The following is a 19,312-nucleotide window of genomic DNA, read 5'->3' on the forward strand; positions in this document are numbered from 1 at the left end:
AAAGATCTTGAGGAAGATAGAGGTTGAGGAGGATTGTAAAATACTGCAGGAGGATTTGGATAGGATACACAATTGGAGCCGGACGTGGGAAATGAAATTTAATGTAAAGAAATGTAAAATATTGGAAATGGGTAAAAGTACCAGGAGACCATCACTGAACTATTTTTTGGGTAATGAATTAATCACAAAAAGGAGAGAAGAGAAAGATTTGGGAGTGCTGGTCAAAGATAGTTTGTCACCAGAAAAGCACATTAACAAGATAGTTGGAGAGACTTATAAACTCTTGACTAACATAAGAGTAGCATTTCATTATATGGATGAGGAAATGATGAAAAAATTGATAGTGGCCATGATCCGCCCCAGGTTAGAATATGCAGCGGTAGTGTGGTCCCCACACAAAAAGAAAGATATAAACAAGATTGAGAGAATACAAAGAACAGCAACCAAGATGGTTCCCAGTCTGACAGACCTGTCATACAGAGAGAGGCTGGAAAAACTGGATTTGCCTTCGTTAGAGGAAAGGAGAAAGAGGGGAGACATGATTGTGGTGTTCAGGACCATGGTGGGAGTAGATAAAATTGACAGAGAAGATCTGTTTGTATGGGATAAGAGAGCAACAAGAGGACATGGAATGAAATTGAAAAAGTCAAGCTGCTTGAAGGATATCAAGAAATATAGCTTTCCTTACAGAAGTATAGACTTATGAAATAGCCTGGACAAAGGGATCGTCCAGTCTAAAAACTTAAACGAGTTTAAAGCTAAATTCGACTTATTGAGAAACAGCGACGGAAACCCACGAGCATAGTACATGCCGTGTATATCACAATTAGGTATATTAGGTAAGTACTTAAATATTTGGAACGACTTAGACAAAGAGGTGGTGCATGAGAAAAACATTCATGTGAGTAAAGGTAGACTTGATAAATGTGGATATGGAGACAGGACAACATGAGCATTGCTCAGTTCCTGTATACTACAAATAGGTAAATACGCACACACACAAGGTTAGGGAAATACGAAAGAAGCAAGTCTAGACCTCTAAAGGTAACCTTCCAGAGTATAAACACTGTGGAGGAGATACTAAAAAATGTAAAGAATCTTTTGGAAAAAGAGGAGTTCAAAAATGCATGGATAAAAAGATGCCTAACACAAGAGGAACTGGAATTACTGAAAGAGAAGAGGGAGGAAGCAAAAACAAAAAATGAGGGAAGATCAGAAGAGGAGAAGAGTACATTTTTTTACAAAGTAATAGGACTGCATGTACGAAAGTGGTACATAAACAGGAGGGAATAAAAAGGAGGAAGGTTTTAGAACCATGTCATGACTAGTATATAAACAAGATGATTAAGTTGATGTACTCAAATGTGGATGGAATGGTAACTAAATTTTTAGAGATGAATGATTATGTCAGGGAAAATGAACCACATATAATATGCCTAACTGAAACAAAATTAACACCAAGGATATCAAATGACATACTAAACTTAGAAGAATATAATATATGGAGAAGAGATAGGAACTTAAAAAAAGGAGGAGGAATTATAATATTAACTAAGAAAAATCTAAAAGTCAAAGAAATAGAACTAGATATACCCTTACAAGTAGAACTGATTGCAGTAGAGATCAGTACATCTGAAGAGAAAGTAATTGTAGCAAATTTGTACATGCCACCCAGATCAAACACATGGGAAAGAGACGAATATGAGGACCTGGCAGAGAGTACAATTCAGAGTTTAAAAACATTACTACATAAAATGGAAGAGAAATTGGAAAGAATTATACTAACTGGAGATTTTAATACAAATATAGATTGGAATACTCTAGATATAATAAGCCAAGAAAGCTGTTGGGACCAAAAGCTCCTGGATCTCGTGCAAGAGTTTTTCCTAACGCAACATGTAAGGGAAACCACCAGAAAAAGAGGACTTGATGTACCCTCAATGCGAGATCTCATATTTACTAGGCAAGGAAATGATATTGACTGTTTAATATATCAGCCTCTATTCAGCAAAAGCAACCATGCAGTACTAAATTGCAACTTCAGGATAGCATATGACATAGTTAACAGCAATGAAAGTTACAAAAAGAGTCTAAACTATAAAAAGGGAAATTATCATGACCTAAAGAAGTACTTCTTAGAAATTGATTGGGGAAAGGAGCTTAGAGGACAAGATTTAAATGCTGTATATAAAAAATTCTGTGAATTTTTTGAAATAGGAGTCCAGCAGTACATCCCACAAAACAAAGAAGCAGATAAGAAAATACAGAAATGGTTCAATACAGAATGTAAAAAATCAAAAGAAAGAAGAGATTTGTTGTGGAATAGATACAGAAGACACAATAGTGAAAGGACATATAATAATTTCAAACAGGCAAGAAACGATTATACAAGAATAAGGAGGGAAGCCTAAAAACAGTTTGAGGAGGATATAATAAATAAAAGTAGTGATCAACCGACGCTATTTTACAGCTATATCAGAAGCAAAACCAAAGTAAAATATAAAATATATTCCAATACGGACGAGGGAATCACCTGTACACAAGAGAAGGATATTTGTAAAGCACTATATAAGAATTTCCAATCGGTTTTTTCAGAAGAAAAAAATTTTGAGAGGGACTATGTGGAACATGCATGTCCACACATACTACCAGATATACAAATATCATAAAAAGAAATACAGGAGGAGTTAAGTAAATTAGACAGAGGAAAAGCAAATGGTCATGATGAAATTTCATGTTGGGTATTACGAGAATGTGCAAAGGAGTTAAGTAAACCATTATTTTTAATTTTCAAGAAATCCTTGAGTCAAGGGAAACTACCTGATATTTGGAAAAAAGCAAATATAGTCCCCTTATTCGAGAAAGGAAATAGACAAAATCCTCTCAACTACCGACCAGTATCACTGACCAGTGTTGTAAGCAAGGTATTAGAAAAACTTATAAGAAAAGCTTGGGTAAATCATCTAGAAGAACACAGTATGATAACAGAAAGACAGTTTGGTTTCAGAAAAGGAAAATCATGTGTTACTAATCTGTTGAGCTACTATGACAGTGTAACAGACACAATACAGGAAAGAGAAGGATGGGTGGACAGTATCTATTTAGATTTCAAGAAAGCATTTGACACAGTACCACACCAAAGACTTTTATGGAAATTGTCCCATCAAGGAGGAATTCGAGTCAACCTGTATTGTTGGATGCAAGATTTTCTCATAAAAAGAGAAATGAGAACAGTACTAAGGGGAAATTACTCATCATGGAAAGGAGTGACTAGTGGAGTACCACAGGGCTCAGTGCTGGCACCAATCATGTTTTTAGTGTATATAAATGATATAGACAGTAACACTGGAAATGAGACCTATCTGAATATGTTTGCAGATGATGGAAAAATACAAAGGAGAATTACTAACACAGACTCTTGTAGGGAGCTACAAGAAGAATTAAATAAACTTAATGAATGGAGTAATACATGGCAAATGGAATTCAATGTGGACAAGTGTCATGTAATCAAGTTTGGTAAAAGTGGAAAAAGACCTGATTGGGATTATACGTTAGGAAATAAAACCGTACACACATCAGAAAGAGAGAAGGACTTTGGTGTGACTATCAACAACAGACTATCTCCTGCTGACGACATCAGTGAAAAGGTACGGAACATGTATACACTGCTTGCAAATATGAGAATAACATTCACTTACATAAATGAAGACATGCTAAGAAGGATAATAACATCATTCATCAGACCCACCCTGGAGTATGCATCAGTAGTCTGGAGTCCTCATCTCAAAAAACACGTAGACAAGATTGAACAAGTTCAAAGGGCCGCTACAAGATGGGTACCAAGATTAAAGGATCTAAGCTACGAAGAAAGACAAAATAAACTGAATCTACCAATACTACAGGAGAGAAGGAAAAGAGGTGACATGATTATGCTATATAAATGCATATCAGGGAAGGAGAAAATAGACATAAATGATTACTTAACCTATGGGGAGGCATCAGCAAGAGGACACTGCATAAGGCGAGAGGTGATAAAGACATAAGGAAATTCAGTTTCCCAAACAGAGCAATTGATCAGTGGAATGCACTACCGAATGAAATAGTGTGTGCCAAAACAATTCACAAATTTAAGGATATGTACGATAAATATGGTTTAAGTTACGGGACAGTACGAGCTTGACTCATTCCTGTAAAGATACAATTAGGTAAGAACACACACACACACACACACACACACACACACGGGACTCAGAAAGTAGTGAAGATTCGTGGGGAAGTATACTGTTAAATAAAATAATGGACAGTGTAATGACCCAGTGGGTCAAAGAAGAGACAAGATTTAGAGGTGATGACACACCAACAGGACTAGATTTAATTGTAACCAAAGATCCTGATGGAGTTGAATCTCTGAAATATCTGTGTCCTATAGGAAAAAGTGATCATGTAGTGATGGAGTTCCAAACTGTAGAAGGAAATGGGGAGACAAGAGGTGAACTATACAGGCATAGAACATACAACTTTGAGAAAGCAAAATTTACGGGACAGACAATTTTTGGACGAAGTGGATTGGTGAAAGTTCAGGGAAACGAGAGGTATAGACGAAGTGGTATATCTTTATAGACTTCTATTATACGGATGTGGAAAAGAATGTTCCAAACATTAATGGGAAAGAGAACTGGAGAAATGACAGGTTCAACAAGAGATGTATGATTAAAAGAAAAAAAAAAAAGAATAAGTCATGGAACAAATAGAGAAAGAGAGGTAATGGTAGAAAAAAGGAAGAGTATAAAGGAACTAGAAATATATAAGATTATGTAGAGGAAGAAAGGAACTTCAAAAAAAGTATAGTTCGCAATTGTAAGGAAGAACCTAAATTGTTTTATGGGTTTGTTAATGGCATATTTAAACAAAAGAAAGGAATCAATAAGTTGAAAGTAAAAGGAAATATCTATAAAGATGTGCTTATGCAAGCTGAAATAATGAACAAATGCATCCAATCAGTCTTCACTTGAGAAAGAGATTTTGAAGAGGAGGAGGGCGGGACTAGAAATGTAGTGTTAAAAGATGTAAAAATTGAAGTGCAAAAAGTATACAAATTACTGGAAACTAAAGATGTGAGGAAGGCCCCAGGACCAGATGGGATCTCAAACTGGATACTAAAGGAATGCAGAGAACAACTGGTGGATAAATTTCACGGTTAAATTGTCCGTTTTCTGGAAGAAGGGAAAAAGCCTCAGGAATGGAAGAGTGCCAGTGTGGTACCAGTTTATAAAGGAGGGAGCAAAGAAGAACCCCTGAAGTATAGACCAGTGTCCTTGACCAGCATGGTGGAAAAATTGTGCAAGAGAATCCTGAAAGACAGATGGAAAAAATATCTAGAGGAGATGGACATTCTGGCAGAAGGTCAGTTTGGATTCAGAAGTGGAAGGTCGTGTGTTTCCAATTTGTTGAGCTTCTACTCAAGGGTGATAGACGTGCTGCAGGAGAGACATAGTTGGGTGGATTGTGTGTATTTAGATTTGGAGAAAGCCTTTGACAAGGTACCCCAATAGTGACTAATGTGGAAATTGGAACACTAGGAGGACTGAAGGGGAACTTCTTTGAGTGGATGATAGACTTCTTGAGAGACAGACAAATGAGGACAGTAATAAAAGACTGGATGTTTGGATGGAGAGAAGTAACAAGTTAAGTTCCACAGGGCAGAGTGTTAGTGCCCGTAATGTTCCTGATTTACGTAAACGATATGGTAGATGGAATGAAAAGTTAGGCAAGTCAGTTTGTTGATAATGCAAAGATCATCAGGAGAGAAGAAGTTGAAGAAGACTGTTAAATGCTGCAGGAGGACCTAGATAGGATTCATGATTGGAGGCCAATGTGGGAAATGAAATTCAACGCAAAAAAATTTAAAATTGGAAATGGGTAAAAGTACCAAGAGACCATCACTGAATTATTTGATGGGTAATGAATCAATCACAAAAGCAAGAAAGAGAAAGGTTTGGGAGTGCCGGTCCAGGATAGTTTGTCACCTGAAAAACACATTAGCAAGATAGTCAGAGAGACGTATGATCTCTTGACCAACATGAGAGTAGCATTTCATTACATGGGTGAGGAGAAGATGAAAAATTTGATTGTGGTCATGATCCGCCCCAGGTTGGAATATGTGGCAGTAGTGTGGTCCCCACATGAAAAGGAAGATATAATCAAGATCGAGAGAATATAAAGGACAGTAACCAAGATGATCCCTAGCCTTCCAGATCTGTCTCACAGGGAAAGGCTGGAAAAGCTAGACCTGCCTTCCATAGATGAAAGGAAAGGGAGGGCCAACATGATTCCAGTGTTCTTGACCATGATGGATGCAGAAAAAATTGAGAGATCTGTTTGTATGGGATGTGAGACTAACAAGAGAACAAGGAATTAAACTGAAAAAACCAAGTTGCTTGAAGAATAGCAAGAGATATAGGTTTCTGTACAGATTCATAGACCTATGGAATAGTCTGGACAGAGATACTGTTCAGTCTAAAAACTTTAATGAGTTGAAAGCAAAATTTGACGTATCAAGAAACAGAGATGGGACCCCACGAGAGTAGCACATTTCCTGTACGTCACAACTAGGTACGCACACACACACACGCACACACACACACACACACACACACACACACACACACACACACACACACACACACACTCCTGTCTGAATTTTCACTCTCTTTTCCATTCCTTCTCCTTCATCTTCATATCCTCTCATTCTCTCTGTTTCTTCCTTTCCTCCCCCATGTACATCCTTCACATTCCCTCTCTTTTTCATTCCCTCCTTTTCCAATCTTCCACCCCTACTTAGTCTTCCTGCCTGTGTTTCTTGCACCTGCTTTTCCTCCCCTAATGTCATTTTCTTCTCTCTCTATCTCTTCTTTCCCTCTCTCTCTGCTTGTCACAGCTTCTTATCTTCCCTCCCTTTCCCTTCTTTTCACCCTCTTTTCCCTTCGCATCCTCCCTAATGTCTCTCTCTTTCTCCCTCTGTTTACTTCTCTTCCCCCCTCTCTTTTCCCTTTTCTTTTTCATCCCTTCCTCTGTTTCTCACACTTTATCTTCTCTCTTTCCCTCCCTCATCTTTCCATGTTTTCATCCTTTCTCTCCTGCCCTCTCTCTCTCTCTCTCTCTCTCTCTCTCTCTCTCTCTCCCTCTCTTTTCTCTCCTTTTCTCCCACTGTTTTCATCTCTCCCTTCACTTTCTTTCTCTTTCCCTCTCTTTTCTTTCCCTCCCTCCCTCTTCTTTCCCTCCTTTTGCTTCTCATCTCCTACCTCCCTCCATTTTCTTCCCATATTCTCTTTTTTATTCCTTCCCTCCCTACTTATTCTCTGTCTGTCACTCAGTTTTCTTTCCTTCCCCTCACTTTCTCCCTCTCTCCTTCCCCCATTTCCCTTTTCTTCATTCCCTTTTTGTTTTTGCACTCCCTTTGCTTCTCACACTTTATCTTCCCTCCCTCATCTTCTTATATTCTCTTTCATTCCCTTCCTCCCTAGCCTCTCTATCCCACTTTGTTTTCTTCTCCTTTCCCCCCACATTCTCTCTCTCTCCCTTCCCATTGTTCCTTTTCTTCCCACAGCTGGTAGAGAGGGATTAGGGACAGGGGGAGAAGCAAGGGGTTGGATGGAGGTCAGGGAGAGCCACACGCACCACCACATCCATGTTTGGATGCGCACCTTTCAAACCTAGGGAGCGGTAGAGTGTGCGGACTAGCAAAGCGAAAGCCATTTGGTTTGTGGGAATTTTCCCTACTTTCTTTTGTTCGGTGTAGCAAGTTGTCGGCTATTGGTGCACCAGATATCGGGATATGCCTGTACAGTCCTTATGATCCCATACAAAACCTCACTGGTTGATGTACCATTACTGTTTTTGCTTATACAATCACCAACATGTAAGCTTACAGTCATGTGGTTGTTCCAAGATTGCGCTTGAACTTGATCAATATCAGGTGTGTTAGTGGCTGTGATAAAATAGTAGTGTGGTTTTGGAGTTTAGTCAGAAAGTGAAGTTCAGGGAAGTAAAATAATTACTAACTTAGGTAAGTTGGAAACTTGTTTTTAGACATTCTTTGGTGGGTGACCCTAGGCCAAAAATGTGTCCCCACGAAACGCATGTTATAATATAAATTGTTATATTATGGATATTTTCAAACAAATTTTCATCCGTTAATGAGGGCATGCTCTATACCATTCAGATTCATAAGTGCTCTTCCATATTCTTTCACACGGACGTAGTACCCTGCACTTGCAAAACAAGACTTTAACATGTTTATAGAACTGTCCTCCACATAGAACTCCCCCTTAATATCAGGTGTGTGTAACCCAGCCATTGTATTTCATATGAGCATTGTCAAGGGAGTGCAACATATGGACCACCTTCTACCAGACATCTGTATCTTTTATTCACCAAATTACAGATCCAGTACCTGACAACAAACAGTTCATCTCCATTCCAACGAAAGGGAGCTGGCCTCCAGAAATTCTCAGACCTAATCAAGATTGTATTTAGTAAGGATACCTTCACACTGCAGCATATGGAATTTGTTAAACAATGTTATAAGGTGAGTTGGTGTATGCATGTATGTTTGTGTGTGTGTATTTACCTATTTGTAGTATACAGGAATTGAACAATGCTCGTGTTGTCCTGTCTCCATATCCACATTTATCTAGTCTACTTTTACACACATGAACGTTTTTCGCCTGCACCACTTCTTCATCTAAGTCATTCCAAATATTTATGTATTTACCTAATATACCTAATTGTGATATACACGAAATGTACTATGGACGTGTGTTCCCATTGCTGTTTCTCAGTAAGTCAAATTTAGCTTTAAACTCGTTAAATTTTTAGACTGGACAATCTCTTTGTCCAGGCTATTCCACAGGCATATCCCTTACTCCTATAAGGAAAGCTATATTTCTTTATATCCTTCAAGCAACTTGACTTCTTCAATTTCATTCCGTGTCCTCTTGTTGCTCTCTTATCCCATACAAACAGATCTTCTCGGTCAGTTTTATCTACTCCTATCATGGTCCTGAACACTGCAATCATGTCTTTCCTCTTTCTCCTTTCCTCTAAGAAAGGCAAATCCAGCTTTTCCAGCCTCTCCGCAGGAGCAAGTGCGAGAGGTCCGAAGGGCCCATGAGCACTTGTTATTGCTAATGCAAACTTTTTATCGTGTACAAGCAATTAGCAAAACATTTCAAACTAGGGGCAGTTGATTCAACCCACACTAACCCCTTTAGTGCACGATGTTTCCTTAACCGAATAAAACTATCTGGCGAACATGAATAAAGTATCCCATAAAATATAGTACTGGGTTGAAGGGCTAGAATAAGCGGTTTATCATGGTGCCCTTACCTGAACTTCACTCACTCCTCCCTTACTAAGTACACCCACTCCACACTCACACATACACCCACACATACACACATTGGGTTGCATTCACTTATGCCGATTATGATGGCTTTGCAAGGGCAGCAATGAGGCAGAGGGCGAACAGATCGATCCCCCTGATCAGCAGTGTGGCAGAGAGGGTGACCGGGATCAGTCGCTCTTGTCGCTTTGTCAGCTGTGAATACAACAAGAATGGCGGACACTGCCATGAATGCCCGTCTGGCACTGCTAATTTCAAATATTGTATTATCTACTCTGTAAGTCTTATCCCATTTTCATAACATAGTACTGTAAGTGGCTGATCCTTGAATCAGCACTGCTAAAGTACGTCAGTCACGGCTGAAAAACACAGTGTAGCTGTAATTTCAGACAGTACTGTTCAATGCTGCAGTTGTTTTTCCTGTTTTTCTCAACCAGTAATAAAAGACTGTTTTCTTTTACAATACTCTTGTCTTGAATGAAACAAAATACCAGCGAGAGAAGCCAGCCAAACAAGGGTGATCGTATTTCCATATGGGACAAAATGATTTATAATGACTCAGCAGGCTCTCAAGCCAATCTCACTCCAGTATGATTGCCTTGCTACTTAGTGATTGGATGACAAGTGAAGTTGATCATGATTGCCTTTCAGAAGGTTAGCAGGCAGTTCATCAGTGATCATGTTAACATATGACTGGGTGAATGCTAGGCGCTAAACTGCTAAATTGCTTCTCTGCTAAAATGCTGTAATTTCAAGCAGTATTGTTTAATGTTGCAACTGTTTTTCCCATTTTTCATTAACAGTAATATAAGACGGTTTCCTTCTATGATATTCTTGTTTCAAATGAATCAAAACATCAGTAGGAGAAGCCAGCCTAACAAGGGTTATTGATTTTCCTTATGGGACAGACTTCTGTTACAGTGACTCAGCAGTCATGCTAACCAACATCTCCAGTTAGGGAATACCCTTACTAGTTACTGAGTGGATGGCAAGCAAAGTGATCATGATTGCATTTCGAAAGGTTAGTAGGGAGTTCACCAGTGATCATGTTAGCCTGCTAGAGTAGGGTGAATGCTAGATGCTAAATTGCTAAACTGTTATACCGCTGAACTCCTAGACCGTCACATGGCCAGTTGTAAACAAATCCTGAGTGTTCTCTTCTTGAACTTGGGTGTTTCTGATTGTAAAATATGAGTATATACACAAGTGAATATAACTTTTTACAATAAATCAAAGGTCTTTATACTCTAGAAAATACTTGTGACTGCCAAGCAGTGAGATGATCTCTATCTATCTATCTATTGCCAGACACCTCAATCCTGTTCGGGGTGGCCACAAACAGATCGCCTCCACGTCGCCGTCCCCTGCCATTTCACTGCCCTGCTCCCAACTCACACCCCCCTTTCTCATATACGTCTCCACCCCATCCCTCCATCTCATCCTCGGCCTCCCCCTCCCTCTCCTCCCCTCCACCTCACTCACATACTCTCTCTTCGTCAGTCTTTCACCCTCCATCCTCTCCACATGGCCAAACCACCTCAGGGTGTTCCTCCTAACGCATCCTATCACATCCACACCACAACGCTCCTTTATATCCTCATTTGTCATCCAGTCTCTCCATGTGACTCCACAGGCTCTTCTTAACTCCTTAACCGCGGGGCGTCACTTTCGTGACGCTTGAGCGCAATGGATCATACCGCGGGGCATCACTTTTGTGATTCTGTGTTATTTTGAATTATCCCGGGCTTTCAAGTGGTGGCTTCTATCATCTATCAGTACTGCCAATGTCCAACACTAGTCAGCACTCCAAATCTCATCTGTACTCCCATCCATTGTTGACATTTTAGTGATTTTCCCCCGTTCCTGACTCCCCTCCCTACCTCCCCTCCATTACCCTGTCCTCTCACCTCCCCAGCTGCGCTGCGCTAAGCAAATCTCCCCCGGATTTTTCCACAGATTTCATCCATTGAAATAAGCCCTATGCCCTATACTTACAAAATAATATATACCAAAAAAAAATAAGGTAAGTGATAGTGGTATACACCAGGAATTGGCTAATTATCACCTGACAACACCTCACATGCATTCATTCGCTACATTACCACAGTAATTTCCCCTTTGAACTATGCCTTTTAATCTATTTCTGTAATAAAAATATATATCAGAAAGGAAGGGAGAAGCCTAAGTGACATTTACATTCACCTGGAACTTCCTGTTTCTTTATGTATTGCCGAGATTTTCTCTCAATAATTTATTAGCTTGTAAGTTAGCAGCTGTCAGCCCCATTGTCACTGTCAACCCTTGCCTTCTCAGATAAGCCGCGGCATTTAGTTTCTTGTCCTCCGCTGTGGTCAAAGCATGTCGCACTCACGCCCCGCCATTTCTGCTGCTTCTGCGCCCATTGCAAAGGGCCCTGTGACCTCTACACCCAGAAAAGCTCGTGAGGAAGGCAGGAAAGGACTAAGTGACTCTTCAGTGGAACGTGAACTAGCGGAATTATCAATGGTGATGATGGATGGTGATTTTGACCCTTCGGGGGATTCGTGTGATGAGCCAGGTAAGGAAATTGTGCCAGAAACTACTAGTACGAGTGCTTCAGTGTCCCAAGTTATCCCTAGCTCCAAGGGAAAGGAGCCGTTAGTGCAGCAAGGGAAGGAATTTGGGAAGGGAGTGAAAAGGCGGTGGGTTAGCCCCGGAACAATGGCCCCACGTGACCCAGCCCGCCATGAGTCCCGAGTTGATTCACCTCCCCGTTCCCCAAGCCCCACTTCACTCATTTCTTCCTCTTCTTCTGCTGAATTATCTCCGGAGTCTTCGTCATCGGAGTCACCACCAGCATCAACAGTGAAGGCAGGCCGTAGAGGAAGAGGTAAATCCCTGACCCGTAAAAGTAGAGTTGGTAGTAGAGTAAGGGCTGCTAGTGCTGTACGGCAAACCCAGGGTCAGTGCGAGTGACCTTGAACGTGATAAATCTGCCTCACAGCCACCCTCCACCCTCACCCACCCTACACCGCCAGGACAGGGAATCCTGGACGCCTTGGCGTGGACGGAAGGGTCCGATTTTGTCCCAGAATATCTCGATTTTGACGAGAGTTCCTCAGGAGTACAGCCTGCCTTCACTGTTGACGAGGATGCTGAGTGTGTGGACTTCCTTTTGGCCCTCCTCAATGACGAAGTCATGCGGCACATATGTGATGAGACCAACAGGTATGAATCACAATGTGCTGCAAGTGGTACAGGTGCAGCCAAGATGCAACAGTGGTCCATGCTGGGAGTGCAGGAGCTGTGTGTGTTCTTTGCCCTCATGCTTCTTATGCCACACTCAAAGAAGCATGAGTTGGAAGAATACAGGTCCATGGACCCCTTACTACCCTCACTCACCTTCAATAAGTACATGGCCAGAGATCACTTCCGGAACATCATGGGAAACCTGCACTTTGCTGACAACGATGTACCTTCCCAAACCAACCCACTCTGGAAGATTCAGGAGATTCTGAGCAGAATGAAGGATAAGTTTATGTCATTCTTCCACCCCTTTCAGAAGGTTGTCATTGACGAATCCTTGGTTTTGTTCAGAGGACGTCTTAGGTTTGTGCAGTACATTCTAAGCAAACGCCATGGCTTTGGAATCAAGTTCTTTGTACTGTGCGACTGTAAGACGGGGTACATCCTTGACTTCGTTATTTATTCAGCCAGCACTGTTGATTTTGATAAAACACACCCCCTTGGCTTCTCAGGCTGTGTAGTGAAAGTGCTCCTTGAAAGGTATTTTGGTGGGAATCATGTTCTGTATACAGACAACTATTATACAGCACCGAAACTTGCCAAATACCTTTCAGAGCATGGCATCGGCTCCTGCAGCACTGTGAAGAGTAATCGTGCCCACTTCCCTAAATTCCCAGAGGCATGAACCTCGCAGCGAGGAGACGTGCACCTACGCAAGTCTGAGAAGATGCTGGCAATACAGTGGCATGACAAGAGGGTCGTGCACATACTCACCACCGTACATAAGGGGGAAATGACAGACTGTGGGAAGGTCGACCGTAGGACAGGCGAACCTGTGAGGAAACCTGATGCTGTGTTAGACTACAGTATCAACATGTGGCTGGTGGACAAGTCCGACATGATGATTGGAGAGATCGACTGCCTCAGGAAGAATACTAGGTGGTACAGGAAAGTTTTTCTGCATCTCATAGACATGACGATGCTGAACGCCTTCATCCTGTACAAGATGAAGGTCAAGCCACCCAAGTCCCTCTCCCTGAGGTTGTTCGCCAGGACTTGTGTTCAGCAGCTGCTTGAAAGATATGGTAGGGTGCCAGCAGCAACTCCAAGGCGCCATCCAGTAACACTTCCCGACAGACTTGAGCAGAGGGCGTACATGGATCGGCACAGACTGGTGCAAATGCCTGCCACAGGCAAGAGGAAGGCTGCGATCCGCAGGTGCCAGGTGTGTGCACATACCACCCGGCGCACACCTGAGCACAAACGCACCTCTTGGCAGTTTGCTGAGTGCCAGGTTCCCCTCTGTGTTACCTGCTTCTTTGATTACCACAGCCAGAAGTAGTTCTAAAAGTGCAAGTGGGAAAGGAAAATAATGTGTAAATAGCAAGTGAAAGCAATGGATGTACAGTACATATGATTGAACAGTGTATTATAGTTTTATGTTACTGAAAGTGACAGTGAATAACATAGTGTAAGTAAAATAGAAGTGTAAATATTGAAAATACAATAGAAAATGTAAATAGAAATTTAAGTGATTAGTAATATAAGAATATGAGTACAAATACTTCATGTTATAACAGTGAAAGTGAATCCGTGGCTCTCTACGTATTTTACTGAATGAAAAATTGAATGACTTCAGTGACAATAAACTGATATTACTGAAGGAAACGTATGGATAAAGACTCTAGATATATATAAGTGTTAAATAGTAATAGAAATATAAAGTGTGAGGGGTATTATGAATAATAAATGACAGAATACCAACAGCGAACTAACGCAAGTGGGAAGGTCATACGCGCTCGTTATTTTCATTGGTTTCACAGTGGGTTTGTTTTGGAGTATGGATCCCAAACTACTTGAAAATCATAGAGTAGTGTTTATAGTATTAATATCTGGCTGTGGTAATCATATTACGGGTTGTCGGGAAGTGTAAAGTGGAGACTTCGTTACCCAACTTCAGAGGTCTCCACAAGTCCTATGGTAATCGACGAAGGCTCAACAAACATCCCAGGAGGGAGCTGAAGGTATGTTCCATATGCATATATAATTTTAATATTCTAGGACTAATAACTGATTTTTGGCATATATTTTTTGAGAGTCTGTCGGAGCCTGAATAACCCCGTGGGACTCTCAAAACATTGGGAAACATGCCCGCGATGTAAGGGTTAAATAACTCATTTCCACTGCTCTCACTCTTGACTTGTGCCCTTCCAACAACATCCAAGCTTCACTTCCATACGTTAGAGTTGGTATCACAATACTGTCATGTAGTAACTTTTTCATATCCAAGCTCACTTCCCTGTTTTTTATCACTGCTTTCAAGGAACCAGCAACCTTTCTTCCCTGCTGTACCCTTTCAAGCACTTCACCCTCCAACCTCCATCCTTACTCATCACACTACCCAAGTATGTAAACGTACTCACATTTTCCAATTCCTCACCATCCAACCTCTCTGTACAATCACTGACTTCACCTCTGTCAAAGACCATCACTTTACGTTTCCCTACATTCACCTTTAGATTACGTTTCTTACACACTTTTGCAAACTCATCCACCAAGCCTTGCAGCTCCCCTTCGTCTTCACTCAACAACACAGTATCATCTGCAAACAACAGTACAGGGAGTTTCCAAACACTATCCTCTCTCACCAGGGCCACTCCAACATCCACTACCCTACCTTGTACCTCTTTTATTACTCCATCCATGTACAGATTGAACAACTATGGAGACATGACGCATCCCTGTTTCAACCCAACTTTCAAAGAGAAAAATTCACTTAGTTCACCATCCACACACACTGCAGCCTTAGCACCATCGTACATACTCTTCACAGCATTCAACAACTTCCCATCTACTCCATATATTCTTAATACTTTCCACAATCCTTGTCTATCCACCCTGTCATATGCTTTCTCCAAATCCATGAAAGCTGCATACAACTTCTTTCCCTTCTCTAGAAACTTTTCCACTAAATATCTAAGGATGAATATCTGATCTACACAACCTCTTCCCTTGCTAAAGCCTCCCTGTTCTTCTCCAACTAATTCCTCTGTTATTTCCCTAACTCTGTTAATAAGTATCCTACCATACACTTTTCCTATTATACTAAGAAGACAAATGCCCCTATGATTACCACACACTTCTTTTTCCCCTTTTCCTTTGTACAAGGGAATAATTATACATGACTTCCAATCCCCTGGAACTCTACCTTCCTCCCAGGCCAATCTGCACATCTTCCACATCCATTTTAGTACTCTCTCACCCCCATGCTTCAACATTTCACCACACACTCCATCAGTTCGTGGGGCTTTCCCCAATTTAACTTTCTTCATTGCTTCCACAACTTCTATCCTACTGATTTCTTCCTGTCTTCTCACCTCCCTCCTTCTCCCAGCCATTCCCCAGCCACTTATACTCGCATCACTTCCATCCTGTATGTTCAACAATTCCTTAAAGTGTTCTCTCCATCTGCTCACTTTTTCTCCCTTCTCCACTAGTAATCTACCATTTTTATCTTTCACTCCCCTACGTACTTCACTTCCACCCTGTCTTATTCTCTTCACCTCTTTCCAGAACATTTTCTTACAGTCCCTCCACTTTACACTCAAATTCCTTCCAAATTCCTCATCAACTCTCTTCTTACTCTCTCTTACTAATCTTTTCACCTTTATCCTTCTTTCTACATATAACTCTCTCTTCTGCCTCTCAACTTCTTCCACGCCCATATTTCTCATCCATTCATTGTATGCTTTCTTCTTTTGTGCCACAGCCTGTCTCACCTCTTCATTCCACCACACTGTTTCTTGCACCCCCCTCTGTCTTCTCTTCCTTCCACACACCACATCACATGCTGCACATGTTTTTTCTGTGAATATCCTGCACACAGCTTCCACATCCCCCATCTGCTCCATTTCATATTTGCCCAATCGTTCCTCCACTTCTCTCATATATTCTGCCTTGTTCTCATCCTCTTGTAACCTTTCCACTCTCCTTGCAAATACTCCTTCTTCCCGTCCTTCCCTTCTTCTATTTCTCCATCTTTTTTGGTTCTTTATTCTGGCCACCACCAAGTAGTGGTCAGAAAGTCCACTCCCCCAACCTCTATAAGCTCTTGCATCCATTACACATTTTCGCATCCTTTCATCCACACACACATAATCAATCATTGCCTTCCTTTCATTCAGTTCACCACCCACCCTTCTCATCACTCGCCATGTATACCTTTGGACCATTTGTATAAATGAGATGATCATTTGTATAAAAGATTGTTCTGAATGGAGCCAAGCGAACCTGTCTAGTCTGGCCTCCAGGGTGCACTGGGATATTTCTAGGTAATTTTGAGACAAGAAAGTGCATCTTATACCCCATGAAATATGGTACTTTCTTGGCCAGTGTTTGTGGTATCAATTACCGATACCAATAGCTAGGTAGTTTCGTAATTAATACTTTTTCAGTACGATGAACTACCCCAGAATTTAATGAAATTACTCAGTGGGCTCACTCTGGGTTAATTATATTGTGACTAGTTTAGGGGAGTGTGAGCACCCATTCAGTGCACTAATAAATCTTATAAATCATCACTTCTCCGTGAAATACAGTAGTCCCTCATTTATCCGGATGTGTTAATTACCTAGTTGCTGGATCTTGGCTCTATTAAACCATTATCTGAATTTACTTGCTATTATATGGATGTAACACTCTGCAAGAACTTCGGCTGGTTAGCCGACATGTTCAAACATTCTGTATCGTGGCCACTGGGCTTGACCCATGAGTGGGAAGTAGGCCGTAACCACAACCAGGGCTAAAATATCCGTCCGCCCTAGTACTGAATGGTAAAAGTCGCGCACTCTTCCGATCACTCCTAGTGAACCTCCAGCACCAAAGTAATACAACTGTACCCCTGAGCGGTGTCAGAATGTCCGTACGCATCCCCATCGAATGTCCAAAGTTTCACGGCCACCGAACTAAGTCTTTCCTAACTGCCACTGAGAGTGTAACACAGACCGCAGACCATGAGTACATGTTCTTTGACAGTGGCCATCTGCCTCTTTACCGAATGACCAAAGTCGCTGTGTGTTGTGTTTCCACATGGCCACTGGGCGTCCAACAGACCACAGGCCATGAGTAAATGTACGGTCAAAGCACCTGTCCTCCTCTTGACAGAAGGGTGAAAATCCTTCCCACAGCCTCTCTTCACCCTCCCCTCCCATCCCTCCATATCCTCCTGGCTCCCCCCCAACTTCCTCAGTCCATACCCTCTACTGTGATGATTACACAGACTTTTGAGTTTTTACATTTTTTGGCAATTTATTCGACTACTATTGGTCGTATAGAAATTCCACAAAATCCACGAGGAAGTTCATAAAATTCTGCGGCTAGACATATACTTAACTCTTGGAAGGTGCTGGCAAGATTTTGCACTAGGGTGGTGGAAAGTTATATGAAGGTAAGTCTTACTCCTAAACGCTTTATGCTCACTGCATTCTTGTACTTTTACTTATCAGTTTTCTGTGTTTTTATTAGCTTATCTTATAAACACCAGCAAAGATGATGGGATACCATTTATACCAGTATAACCAATTTATGGTGGCATATTTGGCCGTGGAATTTTTTTTTTGAACCCCAGGAGCAATCACTCACCACGGATAACTGATTTTCAAACCATTTTCAGTTTTTTGTGGATATTTTGTTGTTTAGGCATTGTTTTCTTGATGTGTAGCATTAATATGAATAATCCTATATGTGTTTTGATGTCTCAGTGTGGAAGGACGACCAGAAACTTGCCAAAATTAGGAGGGTACTGTACATACATTAGTGTATAGGTTTTTTTTTTTTTTTTTTTTTTTTTTTTTTTTAAACCATTACTTTGAGTATTCCTATGTGTGTTTTGTTGCCTAAATAGGACAGATTGACCTGAAAACAGTGCCAAAATTAGGATGGGTACTGTACATACGGTAGTGTATTGTTCAGGTGTTTTTTAGTTTTCAGTTTTGTTTTGTTTTTTTCATAGTTTTCTTGGTGTTTAACTTTATTTTGGATATTCATATGTGTGTTTTGATGTCTAAATCTGGCAGATTGACCTGAAACAGTGCCTAAGTTCCCACCATCACTAACTCAAGAGTTGCCACTGATCGCCAGCTAGTTCAATATGGAAGTCGGGCTACTCATGCAGGGACCACAGAAGTCGAATATCTTTAAAATTCTTTCCTGTGATAGTTATTGACACCGTACATAAGCTCTTCATGATATTATTCTTTAGTTGTTATACTAATTTCCTAGATATGGTTTAATGTGATAAATGCAGGAAAACGTTACTATAGAAGCCGTGAAAGCACACCGGGTGTGACAGCATTCATCACATATTTACAAGTCTCTAGCTGCACCTTTTGTTTGAAACCCATATAATTTAGTTTTCAAAAGAACAATGCTTCATCTCCAAAATGCTGAAGAAAATCTGCACGGTTTTTCATATGAAAATCGTACAATGTTTAAAGCCGAAATCGTGCAGAGACGAGACTGCTGGCCGAAATCCGACGATGCCGAGGGCTCCAAAATACCATACAAAAAGTCAGTGCAACACACCGGTGGTGTACCCTGAACAGGGTATTCCTCTAGACTTCAGGAAAAACTTCAGTCTAGGCACTGTCCATTTTTCTGTGCAACGGTTTTCCATGATCTTTGTAC

General features: G+C 41.0%; 1 protein-coding gene across 1 annotated transcript in view; it reads left to right on the forward strand.

Moving 5' to 3' along the window:
• Positions 1 to 19,312, forward strand: part of LOC145409678 (uncharacterized) — a 631,921-nt gene that overhangs the window by 219,951 nt on the left and 392,658 nt on the right. The window contains exon 9 of the mRNA XM_080280029.1: positions 8,444 to 8,587. Coding sequence (XP_080136155.1) covers positions 8,444 to 8,587 — 144 coding nt within the window. The remainder of the gene's footprint in view (positions 1 to 8,443; positions 8,588 to 19,312) is intronic.

Source organism: Coenobita brevimanus, chromosome 82 (assembly GCF_032717465.1).
Source record: "Coenobita brevimanus isolate Jiangsu-jjx chromosome 82, ASM3271746v2, whole genome shotgun sequence".
Taxonomy (NCBI): domain Eukaryota; kingdom Metazoa; phylum Arthropoda; class Malacostraca; order Decapoda; family Coenobitidae; genus Coenobita; species Coenobita brevimanus.